This window comes from Sinocyclocheilus rhinocerous, unplaced genomic scaffold, assembly GCF_001515625.1.
Source record: "Sinocyclocheilus rhinocerous isolate Xijiao unplaced genomic scaffold, SAMN03320098_v1.1 scaffold87, whole genome shotgun sequence".
NCBI lineage: Eukaryota > Metazoa > Chordata > Actinopteri > Cypriniformes > Cyprinidae > Sinocyclocheilus > Sinocyclocheilus rhinocerous.
The window spans coordinates 332,225-357,047 of record NW_015650709.1 but is presented as its reverse complement, the minus strand read 5'-3'; the positions used below and the strand labels follow the sequence as shown (position 1 = coordinate 357,047).

Here is a 24,823-nt window from a genome sequence, read left to right as displayed (position 1 = left end):
TATATATATATATATATACACACACACACACACTCACACACATATATACAGATGTCACCTATATATATCACATGTCACCTATATATATATATATATACTGTATATAAATAACAAAAAGAAAACAAGTAGATACAATAGAAAAAAGAATAGAGAAAGCTAGTGTTAGAGGCCTTTTTTAAGAAAACGAGCAGTTAGTAAATGAATAGAGAGTGCAAGTGTTAGTGGGTCAAGTCAACAAATAGATAAAATAGAATTAGAATAGATAGTGATGGGTTAGAGCAGGGCTGCCCAAACTCGGTCCTGGAGGGCCGGTGTCCTGCAGAGTTTAGCTCCAACTTGCCTCAACACACCTGCCTTTAAGTTTCTAGTATGCCTAGTGAGTGCTTGATTAGCTGGGTCAGGTGTGTTTAATTGGGGTTGGAGCTAAACTCTTCAGGACACCGGCCCTCTAGGACCGAGTTTGGGCAGCCCTGGGTTAGAGGGTCAAATAAAGACGGAAGAGATGTGTTTTAGCCGTTTCTTGAAGATGGCTAAGGACTCAGCTGCTTGAATTGAGTTGGGCAGGTCATTCCACCAGGAGGGAACAGTTCATGTAAAAATTATTGCATTACAGTATTAAACATAAAAAACTGTGTCACTGTTGCTTTTAATTAGGTCTCCAGTGTGTTCATGTTTTTACTCATGTTCTTACTGGTTACGTAATCGCCATGTACCAGTGGTAGTTTGAAGGTGTTTACCAGCCGGAAAGTTGGCTTTGGCAAGCTGTTTCGAACTCCAAATGAACTTCGTTTTGGCATGATTTTGTTCAAAATGACATCAGAACAGTTCATTCTTTTATTTTGCTTGAAGTATATTAAGGCCTTTATTCACCCTTATGTTTTCCCAAACCTGTAATGCTCTTTCAAAGCAGAATTCTGATGAATCTGCATACACTTCTTTTCCATACACTCCTAAAAATAAAGATTCTTAATTGGCATTGGTGGTTCCATGACCAGCCTTTAATTATCCATGGAGGCTTTCCATAGGTATTTTTACAGTGGAAAATAAGTTCTTTAGATGGTGCTTTTATTGAATTGCTACTTTCTTAAAAATAAAGGTTTGATACTGGCATCAATAGTTCCATGAGGAACCTTTAACATTCATGGAAACTTTCCATTCCACAAAAGTTTATTTATGGTGGAAAAAGGTTCTTTAAATGTTTTAAATGTTCTTCACACTAAAATAAAATGTTCACTGAAAGGTTCTTTGAGGAACCCAAAATGGATCTTCTAAAGTCTATAATGACCATGTCTAAAAACCAAAAATAAAAGCGGCATTAAAATGGTCCATATGTGTTACAAATATATTGAAGTGTTACAATAAATTTGTTTGAGGAAAAAAACAGAATCAGTCATTTGAATTACTGAACCAAATCAACCAGAAAGGAGCAGGCTCATTAGAATGATTCCTTCATATACGGTAAAACATGCTGGGGTTCAGAATTTTCATTTTTGGGTCAATGGTTCCAGACACCTGATTGTTAACATCACACTCCTGTTTTTGTTAGGTTGGTCATCGAGACCTAGAGGACATACTGAAAGACATCGACTTAAATGGAGACGGCCACGTAGATTTTGAAGGTAAGAATAGCACTACATAATAATAATAAAAAAGCAAAAGCAGGATACAGATGCACAGTAGCTTTCAGTTAAAGTCTGTGTCTTTTTTTTCTGTCTGTCCCTTTTAGAGTTTGTGCGAATGGTGTCCCGCTGAGAGGGCAGCATTCATATGGTTTCTCCAACAGAAGAAAGTGAGATGCTGTACGGCTTCCTGCTGGTCAAAGCGGACAGACTATTAGACTACTGCAAGAAAAGCCTTGCTGAGCCAGTGCATGGTATAAAAACTGAAAACTGGACTTTTTGGAGAAAGAAAAAAACTCACACACAAACAAAAAAGTACACACTTATACTGTAGCCAAGAGTCTCTGCACTTTCAACCATGCAAGACCAAACAATATATGACTTTTACATGCAGATTTGAAGGAGAGTACCATGCTTGATTATGGCAATATTACATTAAGTGTTGTCCCTGTTGACCCCTATATGTACATGTGTCTCTTTGTAATAAGGTAGGTGAAGAAAATGGAGCCCGGTCTCATGAAAATGCGTATAAATAGTACGCCAAATAAAAACGAAAACTCGTGGTATTGATACGCAAAAATGGACTTTGGCGTGTATATGCTACGCACGTGTTTGGCGTGCATATAATACGCAGTTTTCACGTGCATATGATACGAAATTTGTTGGCGTGCATATAATACTCAGTTTTCGCGTACATATGATACGCATCTACCCCACAACCCTAATCCTACCCATCGTGTAGCATATACACGCCAAAAGTCCATTTTTGCATATCAATACCACGTGTTTTCGTTTTTATTTGTCGTACTATTTATACGCACTTTCATGAGATCGGGTTAAGAAAATGATGTCTGAAAGTTATTCTTTTGTTTGCAGTAATGTAACGGCGTAAATGCATTGACTTCCAGATAATATGTTATATAAGTCAAGCTCAGCTACCTAACTCCATTTGTTTGTCTTTGTCAAACAATTTGCCTGTTTCTATTCTTAATTCACAGTGCATGCCTTTAAAACAAATATAAACCACTGTGCAAGATTGAACTAAAACGGAACCAAATTTTGTTGCTGGGTTAACTTTAGCCTCTATAGTTTTAAAGAGTGGTTTCTAACTTTAGAAATGTTTGATTCACTATTTTTAGTTATCATGACATACTTGTCAGGAAACTAATTTAAAGAGCACAGAGTTTCACTCTACACAGGCTTATTTGAATCCTGCACAATATCCAGATATTACAAACATTCAAAACCCGATCACTATAAGCTTAAGAAAGCTTCAGATTTATTTATTTGAATTGATTCTCTTCGTGTCTGTTTGTGTGACAGTGTCAGAGACATTTGTAGTCTTAATTGTTTTCTGACTAGATTCTTGCATGCCAAAAGACCTTCATATGTAATATAGTGGTTTTAATACATTGTAACAAAACAAGCAAATAAAACCGTGTCTAGTAATAGCATATATTTTTCATCACCACGTTTGTGTAAGCTTCATCATTACTCTATTAGTTCCTCCATAGTTCAGGTTTGCTTACACCTCCTCTGAAGAAATGCTATTTGTATAGCCTATCCACTGGTGTCTGTTCTGCTGTTCTCCAAATCATTCAGCAGCGAGCATCACTTTCCCAGCGGCTGGAACAGACTGTTCGTGTTGTCATGGCAACGAGCCTTTTCCTCCGGACCAAAACGGGACAGAATTTTCCTGCCTTTCATTGTGAATGCAGATAGAGAGACCGAAAACTAACGCCACCGTGTGGTCAAAACAGGTGATTGACATCATGATGGTCTTTATGTAGAAGCGTATCCATTTCAGTTTTAACCATGTAAACATTTTTTATTTTTATTGTATTTTATTTTAGTCTATTTTTTTTGGAGCGCCATATTTAATATTAATCACAAAAAGGAGTAGGGTCATATCAGGGGCTACTTAGTCTAACAAAATATGCCAAAAATAAGCTCACTAGATATAGGCTCACTAAAAGAAGCCTATATTTTGCGTTTTTTAAGAAATTTCATTTATAAAGAAATTAATAATTGCATTAATTAAATTAAATAAACTTCAATAAAACATACATTCCGCAAGACATACATTGAACTTCCTGGATATTAATGTATTTACAATAATTTCATTATTAATAAATAAAATTAAGTTATTTTTACATACAATGTGTACATAATTACATAAAAAATAAGTTTATGAGATACTTTCTATTTTATATGATTATACTATGAATTATCATTATATAAGTAATAATCAATAATTATAAGTAAGAAAAGATGAGTAAGATAACATTATTTTTCTCTTTCTTTATGTTGGTCATTATTTAAAATAAATCCGCCTAATCCCGCCCACCTTTCGCTGCATGCACCAAAGTACCAATGAACTGAAGCCAGCAAATTTATGCGAGGAAGTGAGTGAAAGTTGATACACTTGATTCGCTGCTTCTGGACACTTCCACCGATCGTGATTGGTCAGAGCACGCCGGACTTGACAAATCGATTCCTTTCACAAGCAAATCATCAAGCAGAACCTGTTATTTGGCTTTGCGTGATTGGCTACATTTCGCAAAGTCCCGCCCCCTCCGGAACCTGACTATCAGGTTAGTCTGTCTCCCCTTACTGTTCCATCCCTTCAACCTGCGCTGCTGACTGCACACATACCCACCACAGTACTGACGCGGCCCTCCCGGTCAGAAACTGCTGTGATTTCAGGCGCAAAAAAGCGCAGAACACCTGTACCGAGCAATATACAAGCGCAGAATAACCACGCTGTTATCGTCCATTAAACGAGAGCGAGCACACGCCGCACACAGGGGTGCAGATGTAAGGGAATATACCTGCAGACTACAGCTGCCACACTGATGACAGAGCAAGAGGGAAGTCAGTTAGCCAGCTAACCAGCCACAGCTAAACTCGACTATCAGGAGGGTAAATGTACGGCGATCTGGACGGTTCAGCGACAACGTGCAACCCAAGCATCTGAACGGAGCCGGCCGTCCACTACAGAGAGTATTTCGCAGACTGCACAGTAAGAGTGACATAAATGTTGGCTTATATTGCTTTGGGCTATTCACACATTGCATTGTTAACCCAGAGGGCCATTCTAGACCCTAGAACCATTTTCAAATTGTCACACTTTTCACTTTTCTTCACCTTAGGTTAGGTATTAATCCTAGGTATTTGGGTATTCAGATTTCACACTGTACAATTATATCCTGGGTTAACCTTCTTATTTGCATATGCATGATGTCAGTAACACCGATTGGACGAGTACGGCTCGCCTTATTTTAATAACTGTCTGTTTCTGTGTCAGTTTCGCAACGTTAAAAAGCTAGAAATTAAAACACGAATAATGTAGTATATCACTCCATCTGTCGTCATTGTTTCACATTTTTCTGAAACTAAACAGAGCGTGAAAGTTTCTACAACTGTACAAGGTGCATGAATATTTAATGAGGTGAGCTGCAAGGCAGTTTGTGATTGGTTGTTTGTTGCCAAACAACGTGTTGTCACTTTCTAGCACATTGTTGTTTGACTCAATACTCATTCAGTACTACTTTAGTATCATCTAACTGCCTCCTCATTAAAAATATATATATATTCCTTCACTTTTTCTGTTCTCTTACTATCGTTATCCCTTCCTGTCCTAGTCTTTGAACGATGACTGAAACCGTGTATAACAGGCACTTCTCGTGTTTATTGCCATCTTCTGGTAAATTGCTTGTATACCCCAATTGTAAGCCGCTTTGGATAAAAGCATCTGAAAAAGTTTTTGGCATTTACCAGGCTAACCCAGGGTTAAAAGTGATGCTGACTCCGTTTAAATTTAACCCAGGGTTAAAATGGCCTTTCACCCTGCGTTTAACACGGTGTTAAAGTCGTTGTAAACCCCGGCTTAAGCGCAGGGTGTAAAGCGCTCCTGAGTGTCAAACTCATCGCATCGGCTTTTCGAATGACTTCCTTACATGCCACTTTTCCCTCTTCCCCCCCTTTTTTTTTACTCTTTCACTTTTCCTCTCGGACTGTAGGCTATGAGGAGGGTGACATTGGGCTGTGCTGCCCGGCTCGTGTTCGCAGCTTTGTGGCTGTTGGTGGAAGAGTGCCGGGCTGAGACCGGGGCCCCGAGTCTGGCCGAGCGAGTCATCTGGGCTGTAAACGCCGGTGGGGACGCACACACAGACGTGCACGGCATTCATTATAAAAAAGATCCACTCGAAGGAAAATTGGGGAAAGGTGAGTACTTGAGGATGTGACAGATTGCAGAAGAGTGGGTTATTTTTCCTTCCTAGCACCAGAAGGGGTGGCAGTTGTTTGTGGTGGTGGTGGTGAATTAATGAACAATTGTCCATGTCCCGTGTAAAGAATAAGATGGAATAAAATTTTCAGCAGCAGCATTGGCTTGTTTTTTTAAAAAGGACCTTTGTATTGATTTACATTTTTTCTCAAATCAGTACAGTACAAACTTAAATGGTATTGCTGTGCATGTACCATTTTAAAAGTGGTAATTCAACCAAAAATGAAAATTAAATGAATACGTGTGCCTATTTGTATTAAATGTGCACTTGCAGTGTACTTCATGTCTTAAAAGTATATTTTAAAAACTGTACTTATAGATAATGTAATATTAATAAAATTAAAGGCCACTTAAGTGTGCTCAAAGAGATTGTTTTACTTAAAAAAAAAAAATTTAAAAAAAAAAACATTTTAAAGTAAATTTGTATTACTTTTAAAGTTAAAAATGCATCGTCAAAAATGTGTAATTACAAATATATTTAAATGTACGTGCACACACTAATGACTCTGATACATATAAGTTTCAGTAGAAATGACATTATATTTTAGTTACCATATATGGTTGTCAGTACATTCACTTTAATCGTATTTCAAAGACATTAGAGGTAATCATGAAATTGCATAAAAAGTTGTACTTAAGTTCTACTTAACTAGCCCATAGTTCTAGCGCTCTATAGTTCAACTAATTGCATTTGATATAAATTTAAACTATAATAGATTTATTTAATTGTAAATAACATGCAATTAAGTGTCCAAAAACATTACATTTCGTTCACACTTAAGTATATTCTTTTAAAGTGTATTATGTATGCAATGAGTACTCTTTAAAAGTATGCTAAAGTGTACTTCTTTTTTTTTAAACCCATATGGTTTTCTTTCTTCTACGGAACACAAAAGCAGATGTTAAGCGTAAGCATAACACATTCACTTTCATTAGCTGGAAAAAAGGTAAAAGTGAATGGTGACTGAGGCCTCTTTTGTGTTCCTCTGATAAAAAGAAAGTCATATTGATTTAGAAATTTGAGGGTGAGTAAGTGATGACAGAATTGTCATTTAAGCGAACTTATCCCTTTAAGAATTAAGAAATATCAATGGTATTTTGTTGGAACTCTAGTTGTTTTATTACAGTCTGATTTTATATTGTATTAAGAATGTTAATCATGCTATATTTTGAAGAAAAGGACTGGTTGTCAGCTCATCTGGCTCATTAGCTGTTTGTTATTAGAGCTGTCGATCATATCAGGAAGTCTGTGTCACTTGAAATGTGATGACTGTCACTTCCTGAGTCAGATGAGAAATGCAGCATGCACATGTCAGGGCCTGTATAGTGCTTTTTAAAGCTCTGTAAAGACATCAAGCACCATGTGTTTTGTCAGATTTCACCTTGTTGCATCAGTGTCACCAGAAAACGACCAGTATTATAAGTGTGGTACTTAATTTTCCACTCAGCTCTACGTTGGCTATAAATAGATCAATCTTGCTCTGGTTTGAACTTTCTTTTGCATGTTATGAAACACAAAATGCCATGTACGCTTACTATATACACTTAAACTCACCTTTTGGCTCTTTTGCCCCCCCCCAGCATCAGACTATGGTGTCCGTCTGCCGATCCTGCGCTCCAGCCCGGAGGATCAGATTCTTTACCAGACAGAGCGATACAACGAGGATACGTTCGGTTATGAAATACCCATAAGAGAAGAAGGAGACTACATACTGGTCTTGAAATATGCTGAGGTTTACTTTGCCCAGTCTCAACAAAAGGTGTGAATTTTGCTCATAGCTGCAGTGCACACACTCACTCTTAGTAGCCGATATTTGAACATGGCAGTGTTTAATAATTCATGATACTCCAAGGTCTCTATTTTATAGTTTCCCTCATGACATCATCTCTTTCTCTCTTCTGCTTTCTTTTCTTGTCTTTTGAAACCCTTTGTTCGCTCTCTCAGGTTTTTGATGTGCGTTTAAATGGCCACGTTGTGGTGAAGGATCTGGATATCTTTGATCGTGTGGGTCACAGCACGGCTCATGATGAAATAGTGCCATTCTCAATAAAAAGAGGAAAATTAAGTGTGCATGGGGAAGTTTCCACTTTTAATGGGAAACTTGCAGTAGAGTTTGTTAAGGTAGGTGTTACACTATTTTCCTATTGCCCTATACCTAAACAGTGCTCAAGAATCAGCATTTTCAGCATATTTTACACTACCATTCAAAAGTTTATAGTGTGTAAGATTTGAAAGTTTAAGTATTTAATGCTTACCAAGGCTGCATTTATTTATTTGACCAAAAATATAGCAAGAACAGTAGTATTGTGATGAATTATTTATATTTAATGTAACTGTTTTCTATTTTAATGTATTAGAAAATTTAATTTATTACTGTGATGCAAAGCTGAAATTTCATAATCATTACTCCATTCCTTGGTGTCACACGATCCTTCAGAAATCATTCTAATATGTTAATATGCTCCAGAAATTTATTAATATCAATGTTGAAATCAGTGATGCTGCTTCAAATGTTTGTGGAAACCTTGATACATTTTTTTTTTTTTCAGGATTCTTTTATGAATAAAAGTTTAAAAGAGGAGAATTTATTTGAAAAAGCAGTCTTTTGTCACATTGTAAATGTGTTCACTGTCACTTTTGATCAGTTTAATGCATCCTTGCTGAATAAAAATATTAATTTCAAATAGTTTTGAATGGAAATGTAGATTTACCAGCCCTTCAAGATATTTTTCTGATGAACAGAATGCAGTTTGTCCACTTCAGCACAGTAAAATCCCTTAAAGCGGACATACCTTAATACAGTAATAGCTATACAGTCGTCTTTTATTGAATAAACCAGACATTAACCAATCTAATAAGCCATATGTATTTTCTTTTTTGCTAAAGGAACATTAATTGAAAATTGGGATGTAGTTATGTAGTTACAGACACTGAAGCTTAGTGTTTCCAAGAAGATTAACTCTGTCAAAACTAATTGTGGTCCCTCGGAGCGTTTTTTGTTCCAGTAGTGTAATTTAATTGATTATTTCAGAGCTGCTCCTTTTTCTTATGTAAACAGCAAACGTGTTTGGCTTGTGGGGTTTCTGTCAGCGATTAGTCTCAGAGGAACTGTGCACATTGAGCATGACTGCAATCCAGAGGCAAGATGACATTAATGGATATGAGGATGCAACACACATTAGCTTGTCTGTCAGTCATAAAACATCTCATTCTTAAAATGAATCATTCTGATGCTTTTGCACCTGCATTGCCTTGACAAATTGTGCCAGAACTGTTTAGCAAGTTCTTATTAGATTAGGCAGCATACGTAGTTTGACCACTAACTCTGCAGTGTTGCATAAAACAAAAAATGTTTTATTAGGTTTTTGAGGTTCGAAGCCGAAACCAATGGTGCAGAGAGCCACAGGACTGACACTGTGCACACCTCGGCCTTTTATTCACTGTTAGAAACCCTGCAGGCCAACCGCCGCACAGAATACACTAGAATCAATTTGCATATTTTCCCCATGTGTTTGCATGCATTCATCCACTGTAAGCAGCAAACTATAATCTATCTATCTCTTGTGTCCACAGGGTTACTATGACAACCCCAAGATATGTGCACTATATGTGATGAAGGGCAAGCTAGAGGGTAAGAGGGACCCCTGGGATTGATTGGGTTGCATCCTCGATCAAGTCCAGTCCTGCTTTTTTTATTTTATTTTTTTTGCACTTTTCCAAGTAACAGCCTTTGGTGTGTTTGTAGATGTGCCTAAACTGCAGCCACATCCTGGACTGGAAAAGAGAGAGGAAGAGGAGGAGGAAGAGGACGAGGGGGAGGGGGGAGAAAGCGAAAAAAAGAGCACCTCCACCTCTCCCAAGAATCTGGTTCGGTCTGGGCCGCGCACCCCCAACCCGTACGCCACTGATAACAGCAGCCTGATGTTCCCTATTCTAGTGGCGTTCGGGGTCTTCATCCCAACCCTCTTCTGCCTCTGCCGCCTGTGAGGGGAACAAGTGAACGAGAGGGAGAGAGAGGAGAAGCGACGGACATCAGGCTGTGAAGGGGTGGGGGGAGGGGCGCAACGAGGGACGCACAACCGTGGGGATAGGCAGAATATAGACTGACATTACAACAGAGAGAGAGAGAGCAAAAGGCGGACGAGAGACATGCAGAAACAAGGAGGTTTCAGATATTGCTGGGTGACTTGGAAAATACAAGGATTTCGAGCGCAAGTTCATTTTATGTGTGTGTTTGTGCTTGTGTTCGTACACGTTTAATACTAATTTTAGTTTGAGGAGATCCTGAGAGGTACTGATTAAATGCACTTGCACACACATATGCAGCAGGACTAACCACTTTACAAACCTGGTTTGTCTAGTCTAGCAGGAGATGGAGCTGGAGACACTCCTAGATCACGTGTCCCAACTCATGGAAAGTTATTGGCTAGGAGTGTTTTCTGATCAGCGGTGGCGCTGATCTGCTGTTTTTTGGCCTCTAGTGGGAGGCAGAAATGGTACATGAATTTTCAGAACCTGAATTTGACTCTTTGATCATTTGGTTAATGCATCTAAATCTCAGTGGCAGATCATAAAGTGATTTGAGACCTTGGTTTCTATTTACCTCACGTTTTATTTCCCTCACACTCATTCATTTCCTGCGGCTTCATTTCTTTCTTTGATTTAAAAAGGATAAATATTCAAAATTGTCTGGTGACCTGCTTTCTCATTCTTCAGTTGCATATTTTCAGACCACAGCACCATGTCTTTGAATCTCGAACTGCACAAGGTAGATATAAATTATTATTTTTCCCATTTACAGGGACTTTTTGGTCTCTGAATAACCGCATGTGTTCGGTATTTAATAAAACATTTTTATTTTTGAAAGAGTGCATATTTGCTTCCCTTTAGGTGGGAACATGAGTTCATAACAAAGAGGGTCTTTAATACACTGGCTTTTGAGTCCCAGAAACTAGATTGTATTGGACTAAAGTGTTAAATCCCCTTAATTTCTCTCTCATTGGTACATGATGTGTCTGGGATAGCATCTTTTAAATATGGTGTCTTAATTACATCGCAAAAGGCACCTAATACACGGTGTAGAGAAGGATAGTTGCTCAGTCGGGATGCTCTTTGTCATATTTGCTCTTGGTTTAACCATACAGGCCGTTTTTAACAATACCACCAAATATTCTTGGATTTGCGTTACACACAATACGCGAATTGAAAGCTGTAGCCTGGTTGGGAAACGGTTTGACAGATACATGCCTGCCATACACCATGAAGTATGGATGCAGAAGCATGAATTTTGTACTCAAGGTGGCAAATTTCAGTGCTGTTGTTTAGCTTTTGTTGTAGCATAAGTCGAGTGAACATTTGCATTCCACCTCATCCATCTTTTTCTTGGCATGTTCTGTAACTGGTATACTTTTGTCTTGGTATTTTTCCTCTGCATCTCATTTCCTCTTTATTTGTTTTTGATTTGCTTCTCTGTTTCGTTCAAGCAAGCCTGCCTTAATGTGATTTAGTGTGCTATCAAGAGACCACCTCTCACACTGCTGAAACATCAGAGCACAATCGAGTATTCATGCCACTGTGCTGTCTGACGTGTGAGACGTCAGTTTGACCCCGTCCCTTGCGTGAACTTAGAAACTTATCTTGGCCTTCACCTTCTCAAAAGGAGTTGGAGAGGGCAGGTTTTGCCTTGATTTTTTTAGTTTTTTTAAAGTAGAAAACAATCATAAAAACATTGAGGCACTTTTTTCAGTTGCAGAAAGTTGATTGCTTATTGTCGCCAAAGTCGTTTTCTTTTACACGGTGCATGTGTATATAAGGTACTTGGTTTGTTGTGCCATATGGTTATTTTTCTCTTTAGAATATTGTTCATTTTTGTTTGTGTAATTGTTATTGCTATTGGGGTGGCTGGGTTTTTAAATATCTTGCCTAGTGGAGGTTGTGGATGTGGTCTAGATAATGACAGTGATTTGATTTGCAGCCACATAGACACACTGACCGATTGTCAGAAAGAGCACGGATCGTATTAAGTTTAGTTAATTTACAGTTGGGGTTTTTTTATGTTGTGTAATTTAAGCAAAAGGAAATGGGTTGAATATTAAAAATATTGAAAGACTTTATTTTCCAGAAGTAGTTGTTTTTTATTTCCTCAGGATCTTTTGAATTAATTTTTTTTTTATGATGAGTCTTTTATTAGTGTGAATTATTGCACTGCCTGGTGTTGTTTTAAAAGCATTTTTTGTTTTTGTTGGTGTGATTTTTTTCTTTTTCTTTTTGTTATGCATTGTGTACTTTTGATTCCTTGTTGCCTTAAATTTGAATACATCCTCATGTGCTTTATCATTTTGTGCTCTTTGAATCTTTATTTCCACCGTTTAGGTTGATTTATTGCATGATTGAGTTTAATTGTTTTGTCATCTGAAAAACAGTTTAGTTTGTCCTCTACAAATGCACAACTTCTTGGACAATAGCCAAAGACCACATGGAGGCCTTTCGTTGTGTCCTCCTTCATAAAGAGCTCATGTGTATTGCTCCATGCCACATAAACTGCTGTGTTTACGCGGGATGTAGTTTCTCTGTTAATGTTAGTCGTGTTCAACTACCTGTCCCCTCTTGAACCTCCTCCCTCAGAACTGTAGAGAACATGGGAACTGGTGAAATAGTATTGGAACGGTTAGCACCCACACGGTCTTGAGAGAAGGCTTCTGAAGTGGGAACTGCAAATTGATGCTGTTTCTTTTTAATAAATGTGCTATTTTATCTAACTGGCCTTGAGGGTATTTTTAATGAGCTCTTTTTCATTGTTTCATTGATAAGATTCTGTTAACAATCATAGTTCAGGTCAAGATTATAGAATTGATTTATAGTTATTATTAAATAAATAATATATAAATAAATTAACGTGTATGCCTGATAAGTCACTATATTATGAAAGTAAAATGTGTGTGTGTGTGTGTATTATTAATATATAATGTGTTATTAATATATATATATATATATATGATATGTTTTTTATTTTATTTTAATAATATAGTGATATAGTGCTGGTGAAGGGCGTTTAAAATTAGTGTTTTTTTTACTCCTTGTATACATACCAAATTGATGCTGTTTCTTTTTAATAAATGTGCTATTTTATCTAACTGGCCTTGAGGGTATTTTTAATGAGCTCTTTTTCATTGTTTCATTGATAAGATTCTGTTAACAATCATAGTTCAGGTCAAGATTATAGAATTGATTTATAGTTATTATTAAATAAATAATATATAAATAAATTAACGTGTATGCCTGATAAGTCACTATATTATGAAAGTAAAATGTGTGTGTGTGTGTATGTGTATTATTAATATATAATGTGTATTATTAATATATATATATATATGATATGTTTTTTATTTTATTTGAATAATATAGTGATATAGTGCTGGTGAAGGGCGTTTAAAATTAGTGTGTTTTTTTTACTCCTTGTATACATACTCGTATGCAGATACATGTACGGTACCTATATATATATATATATATATATACACATACAAACAATTTATCAGCAATGTAGAAAATATAAAGTCAAAATTATTGAAAAAATACATAATTGGTTTTGTTTGTTGATATTTATTAAGACAACCAAAAAAAATTTAAAAATAAGATGGCATTCGAAATACAACCAAATTACTCAACATTATAACACAAAATGAAAAGATTCTAAATAAATAAAATTACATTACAATATTGTAAAAAATAACTGCACTGGGTATAAATAATATTAATACAGAATAAATAATGACCTTCTAAACATAAATCCGTTTAACTAATTAAGAAAATAAACTGACATAAGCTAATGGGGAGACTTTTGTAAACAGCAGAGCGGTTGAGAAACAGAGTTACGACACTCCTATTGGCTTCCATAGGAACTGAGGAATGCGGAAGTAAAGCGTGTCATTTTTTTTTTTTTTAGTGAAGCGTGTCATGGAGCTATGGAGGACGAAGCAGCCAATATTTCCAAACAACCAACCAATAGTTCCAGTATTTTCTTTTTCCTTTTTTTTTTAATTGCAGTTTTTAGTCTTGAAGCCCATTCATTTCAGTGCTTCTCAAGCACACTCACCAGAAAGTTGAGGAAATTACAGCAGTATTTGTCATTTTAACGCATTAGTTTACCTCTCGGAAATCTGGCCAGTAGTATTTTATGAAACGCATTATAGTTAATGTTTAGTTTTAGATAATAGGCAGTTATGCTATATTTGGTGGTTAAACCATGGCATTACATAGGAATATTATTTTTCTGGCCACTAAACGTCTCTAATTTGCCTCTGCACTGGAATTTAAAAACATTTTCTCTATTTTAACCCTAAATAGTACGCTAATTGTAATATAAATAATAAGCATATTAGAAAAAAAAATAATGCTGTCTCTTCATCACTCCCCAGAATAAAATGCGATTGTAAAACGTAGTCAGCGTAGTTATCAATACACAATACATGTACATGATGTGTTAATAATCACTAGAAATTGCTGCAAATATAGTGAAACTGCTGTCTATCCTGCTTAAACCCATTCAAACATATTGACAGCGCGGAGTTTTTGGGAACTATTGAGAGCTCCATGAACCACGTGACCGCGTGGCGGCGAGATCAAAGCGTGTCGCAACTCTCTTTCTCAACGGCTCTGGTAAACAGGAATTGTGGTAACCATAGCAACTTTCGAACGCGTTCAGCCAATCACGTCGCTATCCTGTCGGCGTAGGTTCTCCATAGTGACGCGCTACGCCATCTTGCATTCAGCGAGCGTCGAGCTCAACAGAAACGCAGTTCGCGCTCCGCCGCTACACCAAGTGAGATCTCGGAGAGATGAACAGTCAGAGCGCCCGCAACGAAACGGCAGCTGCCGCGGTTAACGGCTCGGATTCAACGGCAGCGGCTCCCCGAGACCGCAAACCCGGAGGCGGTGTTCTGAAAAGGCTGAAATCGCGACGAAATCAAGTGGACCGACGGCCTGTAACGGAGGAAGAGCTGCGGGCGCTGGGGAGAGACATCACTCCGGATGAAGTTTTGGGACTCCGCGCAGTCACTCGCGGTAACAGCTCTGACACTCCACTATGATACCTGTTTCATCTCACAACTTCTCAGATGCTTGCAATGTACACGCATTATGAGTTACAGCATCCATCGACTTCATGTGTTTGTTTACTTTATGCAGGCCCAATCCATGCAACACATTTTTAATGAGCTTCCAGAGAGCATTTTGTCTTCATGTCTGTTTTAAACATAGCAAACAAACAAAGCACTTTGGGTCATGCATCATGTTTAGCAGTCTGAGAGTATTGCTACATAACTTTCTTATGTTTACTTTAATCCAGTCTCTTACTGAGATGTATAACTACTGTATACTATGTTCCTATTATTTAAGTACATGATACATTTTCCCTCCACAGACTATTTGTGTAAACCAGAGGACAACATCTACAACATTGACTTCACACGGTTTAAGATCAGAGACCTGGAGACGGGGACTGTCCTTTTTGAGATTGCCAAACCGCCACAGTGTGGTACCTTTCCTTTCTTTGTCTTCAAGTTAAACTAATAAATGATGTCACACAATGGTTCTTTTATGATGACTAACTTTATTTGCTTTTAGCATGTGAAATGCAAACGGAAAGACCACCCAGTCCAACAAAATCACTTAAATTCATGTAATGAAAATTAACCGGTCTATTTTGTAAATGCATATTATAGCATTTATATATATATCTTATTGTGAGCGATTTATCCATGTATGTTACTTTTTTTTTCCATTTTAAGTCATAATTATTATTAGTTAGAATGTCAATCTTCTATGCTGATGTATGCTGAACTAATCCAATGATTTCATTACATCGCAACTGAATTAAAGATATTAGAGGCTTCTACTGTCATGGAACTTAATATATGAGGGAATTTTATCATGTCATATTCATGGAAATTTCTATAGTGAATATATATAGCTGTGGTTTTGCTCTGCATGCAAGATTTGCCTTTCTGATCCTCTGAGCCATATTCAAATGTCTTATTTCTTGTTTTGTCTTTTTAAAATATTTTTTAAAAGTTTGAGTGTTTAGCTTTAGTTCTTTCGGTTTTAGTTATTGTAGTACTTAAACTAAACAAAAATGAAAAATGTGGCCTTTTTTTCAGTTAATGTTTATTTTTTAATGGTTTTAGTTTCAGTTAATGATAATAACCCTATATTATCTCTCAAACTGTTGCTTTCAGACCTTGATGAGGAGGATGAGGAAAACGGAGAGGTTGACACCAGTGCCGGGCGCTTTGTTCGTTACCAGTTCACACCTGCGTTCCTTAAGTTACGCACAGTTGGAGCCACGTAAGTTTCTCTAACAAGCACGGCCATGTGCATTCTGCTGGGTAAACAAACCTTGGTGGGTCTGAAATTCAGTTGACCAGCTCTCATGTTTTGAAACAAAGGAGCTTGTGTCATCTGCTGCAGCACTTGAGCAATGTTATTAGCCAAATCCCACAGAAATCATGAATAAATCATGATTTGGCCTCAGTAGTTCCTTCAGTTTGGCTGTAAACATGAGCAGACTTCAGTCTGTGTAGTTGATTGTCATATTGTCTTTTTAATTTATTATTATCTAACATCAAAAAGCTCTTGTTTAGTTACAGACCAACTGAACTGAATGGTTTTTTGGTATGTAGAGTAACGTCTCTTTTCTCCGTTCACACTCTCTCAGGGTGGAGTTCACAGTTGGCGATCGACCTGTTACCAATTTCAGAATGATTGAGAGGCATTATTTTCAAGACCGCCTCCTGAAGAGTTTCGACTTTGACTTTGGCTTCTGTATCCCGAACAGCCGGAACACGTGTGAACATATTTACGAGTTTCCTCAGCTCCCAGGTGACCTCAGTGAGTGTTCTGGTTACTTTTTTTAACTAACTAAATAGTCTTTTAATGATTATAACAGTTCTTTAAGCTATTAAATCAAACATGCTGCTTTATTTTTGTTTTACTTTTATTTTTATTTTATTACATTTAGCAGGTAAATTTAACACTGTGCAAAAACAAAAATATTGATATTTTTAACAGGTTTATTTTTGCTACCCCACTGACAGATATTTGTCACTCACTTATTTTTTTATAGATTTTTAAACTTACTGTATACTTCATTTACCAGGAAAAGCACATTGAGATTAAAAATCTTTTACAAGAGCATACTGGCCAAGATTGTTAGCAACACACACAAAAAAAGAAAACTGTCTATAAATATCTTTTAGCTATTAAACCAATCATTCTGTTTTTTTTTTGTTTTTTTTGCTTTTGCTTTATTTAAAATGATTTTCTTATTCAGTATTTTTATCTTGCTTTCCAGTACAAATATATAAAAATAATTCATTCCAATGAAAAAGTAAATTTTTCTTACCCTATTGACAAATATTTTTCTTGTTTCCAAGTAGTGTTGCTTTCGTCAAGAAAATTTCACACAAAGACTAGACTAAAACTAAAATTAAAACAGGCCGCCAAAAACAACACTATTTCCAAGTAGGAACTCACTTAATTTTGACTTTTTTAAAAAAAAAACAAGACTTAATATGATTTAATATTTTAAATCATTTTGCTTCTCAAGTAAATATATATTGAAGTGTTTTTTTTTTAGATCTTTTTATTGTATAAAAAAGACAAATGTACTGTGTAAGAAAATCATTGATTTTTGCAGTGTACATTAGGAAGGCTTGACAGTATAATATATAATATTACTGTATAATTAATACAACATGATTTATAATTGGAATGTATTATTTGTATTATTATAATTTATATTATTTTTAGTGCTGTCAAACGATTAATTGCGATTAATCGCATCCAAAATAAAGGTTTTTATTCACATATATCTATGTGTACTGTGTATATTTATTATGTATATATAAATAGACATACATACAGTATATATTTTGAAAATATTTACATGTGTATATATTTATATTCATATAATTTATATTATATACAAATATATGTAATATATAAACGTAACATATTTTTCTTAAGTATATACATGCATGGGTGTGTAGTTATATATACATAATAAATATACACGGTGCACACACACATACTATGTAAAAAAAAAACTTATTTTGGATGCGATTAATCGTTTGACAGCACTAATAATTTAAGTATACTGTATCTGAGAAAACTACTTTTTAGCACCCACCTTGAATTAATACCAAACTTTTTTCCCCCCTCAAATGCTGAGAGAGGAAATTTGGCACAAAAGAGTAACCAATTGCCTTGCTAGTAACATATTGACCTAACTCTGTCTGACATCTCACTCGTCCTGTCAGGCTTGTATCAAATTTCAGACCTCACTCTCTTACCAGTGCTCAGATAGAGGAGAGCGTGTTACATGTCTGTGTTCATTTGTTAAAGTGCTGTGTAATGCTCTCTGCTGTGTCGTTTCTTTGTCTCCTGCAGTTCGATTGATGACTGAGCACCCGTATGAGACTAGATCAGACAGCTTCTACTTTGTGGACAACAAACTCATCATGCACAACAAAGCAGACTACGCTTACAACGGGGGCCAGTAGTGCCTCTTCAACAGGAAACCTGACGATTGTTTGTTGGAGTGACCGTGTGGTTTTGCGTGGAATGCAAATACAGGAACGCAACACACAGTGTTGTCCACCAGCATTACGATCTGGCTCCATCGACCCACCCAACTGGAAATGACCTTCCCTCAGTGAAGTTCCTGCACTCCATAGACTGCACGCACTACTTGTGGGTTTGGCCAAAAAAGCGGAGCCTTTCTCCTCCGCCACACTTGACTAGCCGGAACTGAAGAATTGTCCTGTCATCCTGCTTTAGGGCGACTACAATAGAGGAGTTTTGTTTTGTGACCTTTGCTGTCTTACTTCTTGCACCCACCACCTTTTGTCCTGTTTTGTGAGATTTTTAAAACTCTGGAGTTGTAACAAACTAAATCTTGAATGTCTAAATGGGGTCTTTCTAAATGTGCTAAAATGAAGCAATCCTGCCACATATATCTTTGGTTATTAAACAAAAAGAGGGGTTTTGCACAGATTTGCAGTTATTGTTGATTATTAAAGTGATAGAACAGATAAAGTGGTATAGTTTATCAGAGCCAATGCTATTGCAACACTTTCGGACATGTGAGCAGGGTTAGTATGTCGAGTTAAAGAGGATGTGATCTGTTTTTTTTTTTTTTTTTTAATGTGTGTGACCCTAAAACAGTTGATAATTTGCAGTGTTTTGTTTAACCACACTACCGCTCAAAAGTTTGGGTTCAGTAATATTTTTAATGTTTTTGGAAGAAGTCTTTTATGTTCACAAAGGCTGCGTTTATTTGAGCAGAAATACAGTAAAAACTGTAATGTTGTTACATATTATTACAATTTAAAATAACTAAAATAACGAATAATTTATTCCTGTGATGTCAAAGCTGAATTTTCATCATTGTTAAGCCCCGTTCACACCAAGAATGATAACTATAAAAATAACAATATTAGCGTCCACACCAGCGGACGATATCGTCTGTTTAGTCGAAGCACACGCTCTAGCTTGTGATAGCAGGATGGATTCTGATTGGGTGTCAATGTTTATATCATTCATCGACTGGAAAAAATCGTCCTGAAAGTGATTCCAACTATATCGTTTCTCTGTGCCTTTATCGTTACAGCTGTGGTGTGGACTCTGCTATTCTTTAATATTCAGAACGATTTTTACAACTACATCTTTATCGTTATCTTTATAGCTATCGTCCTTGGTGTGAACAGGCCTTTACTCCAGTCCTCAGTGTCACATGATCCTTTTGAAATAATTATAATATGCTGATTTGCTGCTCAAGATACATTTATTATTATTATCAATGTTGAAAACAGTTGTGCTGCTTAATATTTTTGTAGAAACCATGATGCAGTGATGAATAGAAAGTTCACAAGAGCAGCATTTATTTGAAATAGACAAAATGTGTGACATAAATGTCTTTACTGTCACTTTTGATCAATTGAATGCACCCTTGCTGAATTAAACTATTCATTTCTTATTAAAAATGCACTGACCCCACAATTCTGAACCCTAAACTGACCCTATGTAGAGATCAAGATTGTGGTCGTTAATTAGTAACCGTATTCTCTTTAGTTCTTTTATTTTTGTCTGACTGTTTTATGTCAAGTGTTTACCTGACAAAAAATGAGTGGACTTTTTGAAGGTATGTAGTGTCGGTCTTTTAGGGAACTGGAATAGATATGGCCGTGCGCACTGTGGGGTTCACAGGGCATCTGTCTTTGTCATGTACGGCTTTCGATGTCAGACTCAGCTGTGCATACAGAAACCCTGTTTTCACTCGTGTCACACACAGAGAGGGTTGGGATTCCCAATATGATGTCCTTGTGCACCTTTCAAGCTGTTTAGCCTCTATCAGAGCTTTGATGTTTACCTTTGATCTAATTTAACATGATGCTTAATAGCGGCTGGGAATTAGGCAAAGTGAGGGGTTGAGAAACAAACATTTAAAAGACCTTTAGAGACCTATACCTTCACATATTTAATCAATATTACCTTGATTTGATTAGCTTATGATCAAAGCAAATCATGTTACAGTTGCTAAACGCCAATTGTTATTCATTGAAAGTCGATCCTCAACTCTCAATCCATTCGCAAACAAGTCAGTTCTCAGCTGGACGGTGACTTGCTTATATTCTTAAGTGTCCTTAAGAAAGAAAAGGTGTAATATGAGACTAAAGGACCGATGTTTGTCTGTCTAATGCCTTACTTGTGCGGTTTACATAGGTCTGTGTACCATCTATGTGTTGACATGCTGTAATTTACCACAGCTTTTGGTCTATATAATTAGTTTTACTACAAACTGCACACAAGATAAAATATTTGGTTTTATTCCTATACATTTTCTTCCACAATTTATGATTAATCCCTTGCTGAGAGACGTAGTTAAGGTTCTTTATATTCTTTTGTCACCACAAGGATGTGATCTGCTCATCTTTGGTGGTTTCTTATATATCATGGACACTAATGTGTGGATGTAGTCATAGCAGTTACTTTAGGGATGCTGCTCATGCTCTACATTTGCTGTGTAATGTCAACTGGAATACATTTGTCTTTTTATTTAGCCATTTATTATGTCAGATTGTTTTTCCATGTAATGAAGCCTGTATCAGGACTCTTACAATGAAAGATTTCATAACATGACATTCTTTAACACAGCATTCTGGACAAATTAATTTGTTTGTACAATAGGTAAAGATAGGTGAATAGTGGGTACATTTAACCTCAAGGAAACGTTTTCATTAATGGCAAGCATGAGTGATACTGATGGCGTTTAGATTGTTTACATTATTCATCTAAAGTACATTTTTGTGACATTTTTTTAGCCCTTGAAGCTCAGTAACATGTATATTCTACATGTACAATTAATGCTGTTACTGAATGATGTTATCCTGGTGATCTGAGATCTCTATGATGTTGCCAAGATCAATTGCAATTGAAGACAAAAAATAATCTTATCCAGCTAGACTAGCCACATGTCATATTAATTTAATCCATGTGGCTAGTCTAGTCTTTAGTCTGTAATTTATGTTTTCAGTAATTTGGGTGAAAATGTCTGTTAAATTACATATCATCATGCTCAAAGGCCCACCCTCTTCAGAATTGTAGAAACATTGTATTATACTGTATAAAATAGGAATTATGTTCATATGTGGCAGATGGATTTTGATCAGAGAAATAAAATACATTTTATAAAGGAAAACTGTTTAATTCTTTGCTTTTTAATTTAGAGTAAAATCCATTATTGTACCACAACGTGTCAGCCAAATTGCTTGAGTCACAACCAGAGTCGCATCGATAGACTGCAGCCAGGAACGGACTGGGGCCGTTTCTCAATAACAAAGAAGCCTACGCAAAGTTCGGACTTCGCAAGTTCGACAAGTCCGGTAATTCTGCAAATGGAACAGCAGCGTACTTGATCAGTCAGCTCGGCTTGGCTACTCTGGTTATCTACACTGTATGCATTTACAATACGAGGAAAAATGATATCAAACACCACTGCCTCTTTTTGTTTTCATTTAAACATACCGTATTGGCCCGAATATAAGACGACCCTGATTATAAGACGACCCCCCTTTTTCCAGATGTACCTTTTGGAAAAAGGCTTTTTAAAAAACAAATCTTGTTTTTTCTCAGTAAAACACATTTTGTCTTCAATTATTTTCATATTGCATATTTTTCCTATTTTAATTTTTGTTTTGAAAGTATGGTAAAAACTGGTAAAATGTACCAACAATCACATTAAAAAAATATACACTTGTTGATATACCATTAAAAAAAAAAAACACAGGTAGCCCATCTGAATTAGGACATTTAGGCTATCCATCTAATAGTAGCCTACCAAAATCTTATTAACAGTAGAAGTTCAATCTTACTGTAGTCTTCAAATCTGGGTACTGTCTTACGTTTTAAAATCACAAAGGGAGTTTGGTGCCATCAGGCTAACGTGACAGTCACGACTCATTCAGCTGTAAGGTTTTCTTTCTCTTTTGTTTTTACTCGCGATCTTTACAACACGCATTACATTACGTATTTCATGGCACACTCGTTTTATGCGTATTTGGCGCCACCTAGTGTTGTGGGTGTATTATTGACATGTCAAAGTCTAGACCCTGAATATAAGACGACCGCGTTTTTTCAGATGTATTTCCAAGAAAAAAATATCGTCTTATATTCGGGACAATACGGTATTATTAGTCGCATAAATGTAGCTCAGGGAACGTACATACATTACAGTGAAACGAAATATTATATCAAACAGCATTGCCTCCTTTGTTTCATTTAAAATATTAATAGCCTCAAAAATGTGGTTCATGCATTACAATAAAACGAAATGATATCAAACACCACTGCCTTTTCGTTTTCTTCAAAATATAAAACACAACCCTCTTTTCGTTTTCATTTAAAAAATATAAAACATGTGGTTTAGATAATATGTGCACATATACTCTGATTATATTCACTGTATGTGTCATAAAATGAAATATGACAAGCACAACTCTGCCTTTTTTTGTTAAACGTCAGTTTTAATGAACAATAATAGCCATTATAAAAGTATAAGTGAGACTTATGTAATAGGAAATAAAGACAAAAGCAAACAATTCAGTCAAGCATATGCAACAAAGTCAGCGCTGTATTACGATTAATAAATAAATAATTTATGAAACATAACTTTGTGCTCAGCCAAAACGATATGACCTGCAAGAAATAATAGATTCATGAGACCAAAGATTACCTGTTAGATATAGGCTACCCAAAACGAATTTTACCTCATGTTTAACCCATAGACTCTATAAAAACAGGTTTAACCACTACAGAGACATCAGAGCCAGCGGCAAGTGTCAGAAAGACTAGCCGAGGATAGGCTGCTCTCGTCGGGAAACATGAGCACTGAGCGCCCGCTGGAGAAAACAGCGCAAAAATGTAGTTTCAAATATGACCACGAGAGGTCACTGTTATCCCACAACCAATGTTCACAGGTTCACTCACTTGATGCCAGATGTGAGTGAGTGAGTGAGTGAGTGAGTGAGTGTGTGACGTGTGGCCAAATATGGTGGGTTGTACTTGGTGTACATTTGTCGCTATTCCAGTTAGAATTAATAAGTGAGAAGTGCGCAGCTCTATACAGAGGAGCGCTTGCCCAGGTGAAGATTCCACAGGTAAAAACAGTATCATGATGCTGACGGACCAAATGTGCTGTTTAATTCTCTCCTGTTAAGGGTTCGCAAACGTCCAAAAACATTAATGGGACATATCATGGACAACTGTGGCCAAAAATGAGCATCTTTTCTCACCTGTGACAGATTCTGCAAATATTATTGGTAACGATAATCACGGCTGTGTTGTACCGAGTAAAACAGCTGTATTAAACAAAAACTGTGAACTACCATTTGAAAGTTTTTGAATTGTAAGATTTTTAATGTTTTTTAAAGGAGTCTTCTGCTCACCAAGCCTGCATTTAATTGATCCAAAGTACAGCAAAAACAGTAAACTTCTTAAATATGTTTACTATTTAAAATAACCGTTTTCTATTTGAAAATATTTTTAAAATGTAATGTATTCCTTTGATTTCAAAGCTGATTTTTTAGCATCACTACTCCAGTCGCATGATCCTTCAGAAATCATTCTAATATTCAGATTTGCTGCTCAAAAAGCATTTATTATTATTGTTATTATGTTGAAAAGAGTTGAGTAGAATTTTTCCAGGTTCCCTTGATGAATAGAATGTTCAGAAGAACAGCATTTATCTGAAATAGAAATCTTTTGTAAATATATATATATATATATATATATATATATATATATGATTATAATGATTCAGGCTAAGTTTAGATGAAACTTTGCATTATTGAAAATCTGCACTATGTTTAAAGCATTACGTTTTCACTTTCTACAGTGATGCTGTGTCAGACATCCTTGGCTCTGCAGCCCAACACCTTACAGAGAAAACAGGAGAAAAGTGCGACAAAAGAGGGGAAAGCATGGTCACAAGAAAAAAAGAAAAGCATCCACAGAGAGAAGTGAGGAAAACATTACACATGTATCAGAGAAACAGTCTAATGGATAAGCAACGGAAGAGAAAACAACTAGAGAATTTGACTAAGACAGAAAAAGAAAAGGATAAAGAGGAGGGCAGAAAGGACTGTGATGAATGAAAGGCTTTATTGTTTGAAGTAATAGACCTCAGTCAGGGTAGCGCCATATTTAATTTTTGACTGGAATGAAGACGAGACTGTGAGGGATACGTAAGTGCTGTGTGTTTATTGTACTGTTGTTTAAAAACAGTGTTCAGCCGATGAAACGTCTTTCTGAAGAAAAAAAAAAATCAATAGACAAAAACTCCATAACTCCATAAAACTC

General features: G+C 36.3%; 3 protein-coding genes across 3 annotated transcripts in view; all 3 read left to right on the top strand.

Moving 5' to 3' along the window:
• The window catches only part of LOC107712460 (calcium-binding protein 1-like), an 18,437-nt gene extending 16,280 nt beyond the window's left edge, over nt 1-2,157 (top strand). The window contains exons 6-7 of the mRNA XM_016517720.1: nt 1,547-1,619; nt 1,727-2,157. Coding sequence (XP_016373206.1) covers nt 1,547-1,619; nt 1,727-1,752 — 99 coding nt within the window. The 3' untranslated portion in view covers nt 1,753-2,157. The remainder of the gene's footprint in view (nt 1-1,546; nt 1,620-1,726) is intronic.
• Nucleotides 2,158-4,249: 2,092 nt separating this feature from the next.
• On the top strand, nt 4,250-12,735 carry LOC107712476 (malectin-like). Its single transcript, XM_016517739.1, has 6 exons — nt 4,250-4,641; nt 5,642-5,846; nt 7,489-7,667; nt 7,853-8,029; nt 9,482-9,539; nt 9,654-12,735. The coding sequence occupies exons 2-6, from the start codon at nt 5,645-5,647 to the stop codon at nt 9,893-9,895; spliced, it is 858 nt and encodes a 285-aa protein (XP_016373225.1). The 5' UTR covers nt 4,250-4,641; nt 5,642-5,644; the 3' UTR covers nt 9,896-12,735.
• A 1,820-nt stretch (nt 12,736-14,555) lies between these two features.
• Nucleotides 14,556-18,872, top strand: LOC107712459 (protein unc-119 homolog B-like). Its single transcript, XM_016517719.1, has 5 exons — nt 14,556-14,971; nt 15,330-15,443; nt 16,144-16,252; nt 16,623-16,795; nt 18,356-18,872. The coding sequence occupies exons 1-5, from the start codon at nt 14,746-14,748 to the stop codon at nt 18,466-18,468; spliced, it is 735 nt and encodes a 244-aa protein (XP_016373205.1). The 5' UTR covers nt 14,556-14,745; the 3' UTR covers nt 18,469-18,872.
• The last annotated feature ends 5,951 nt before the right edge of the window (nt 18,873-24,823 follow it).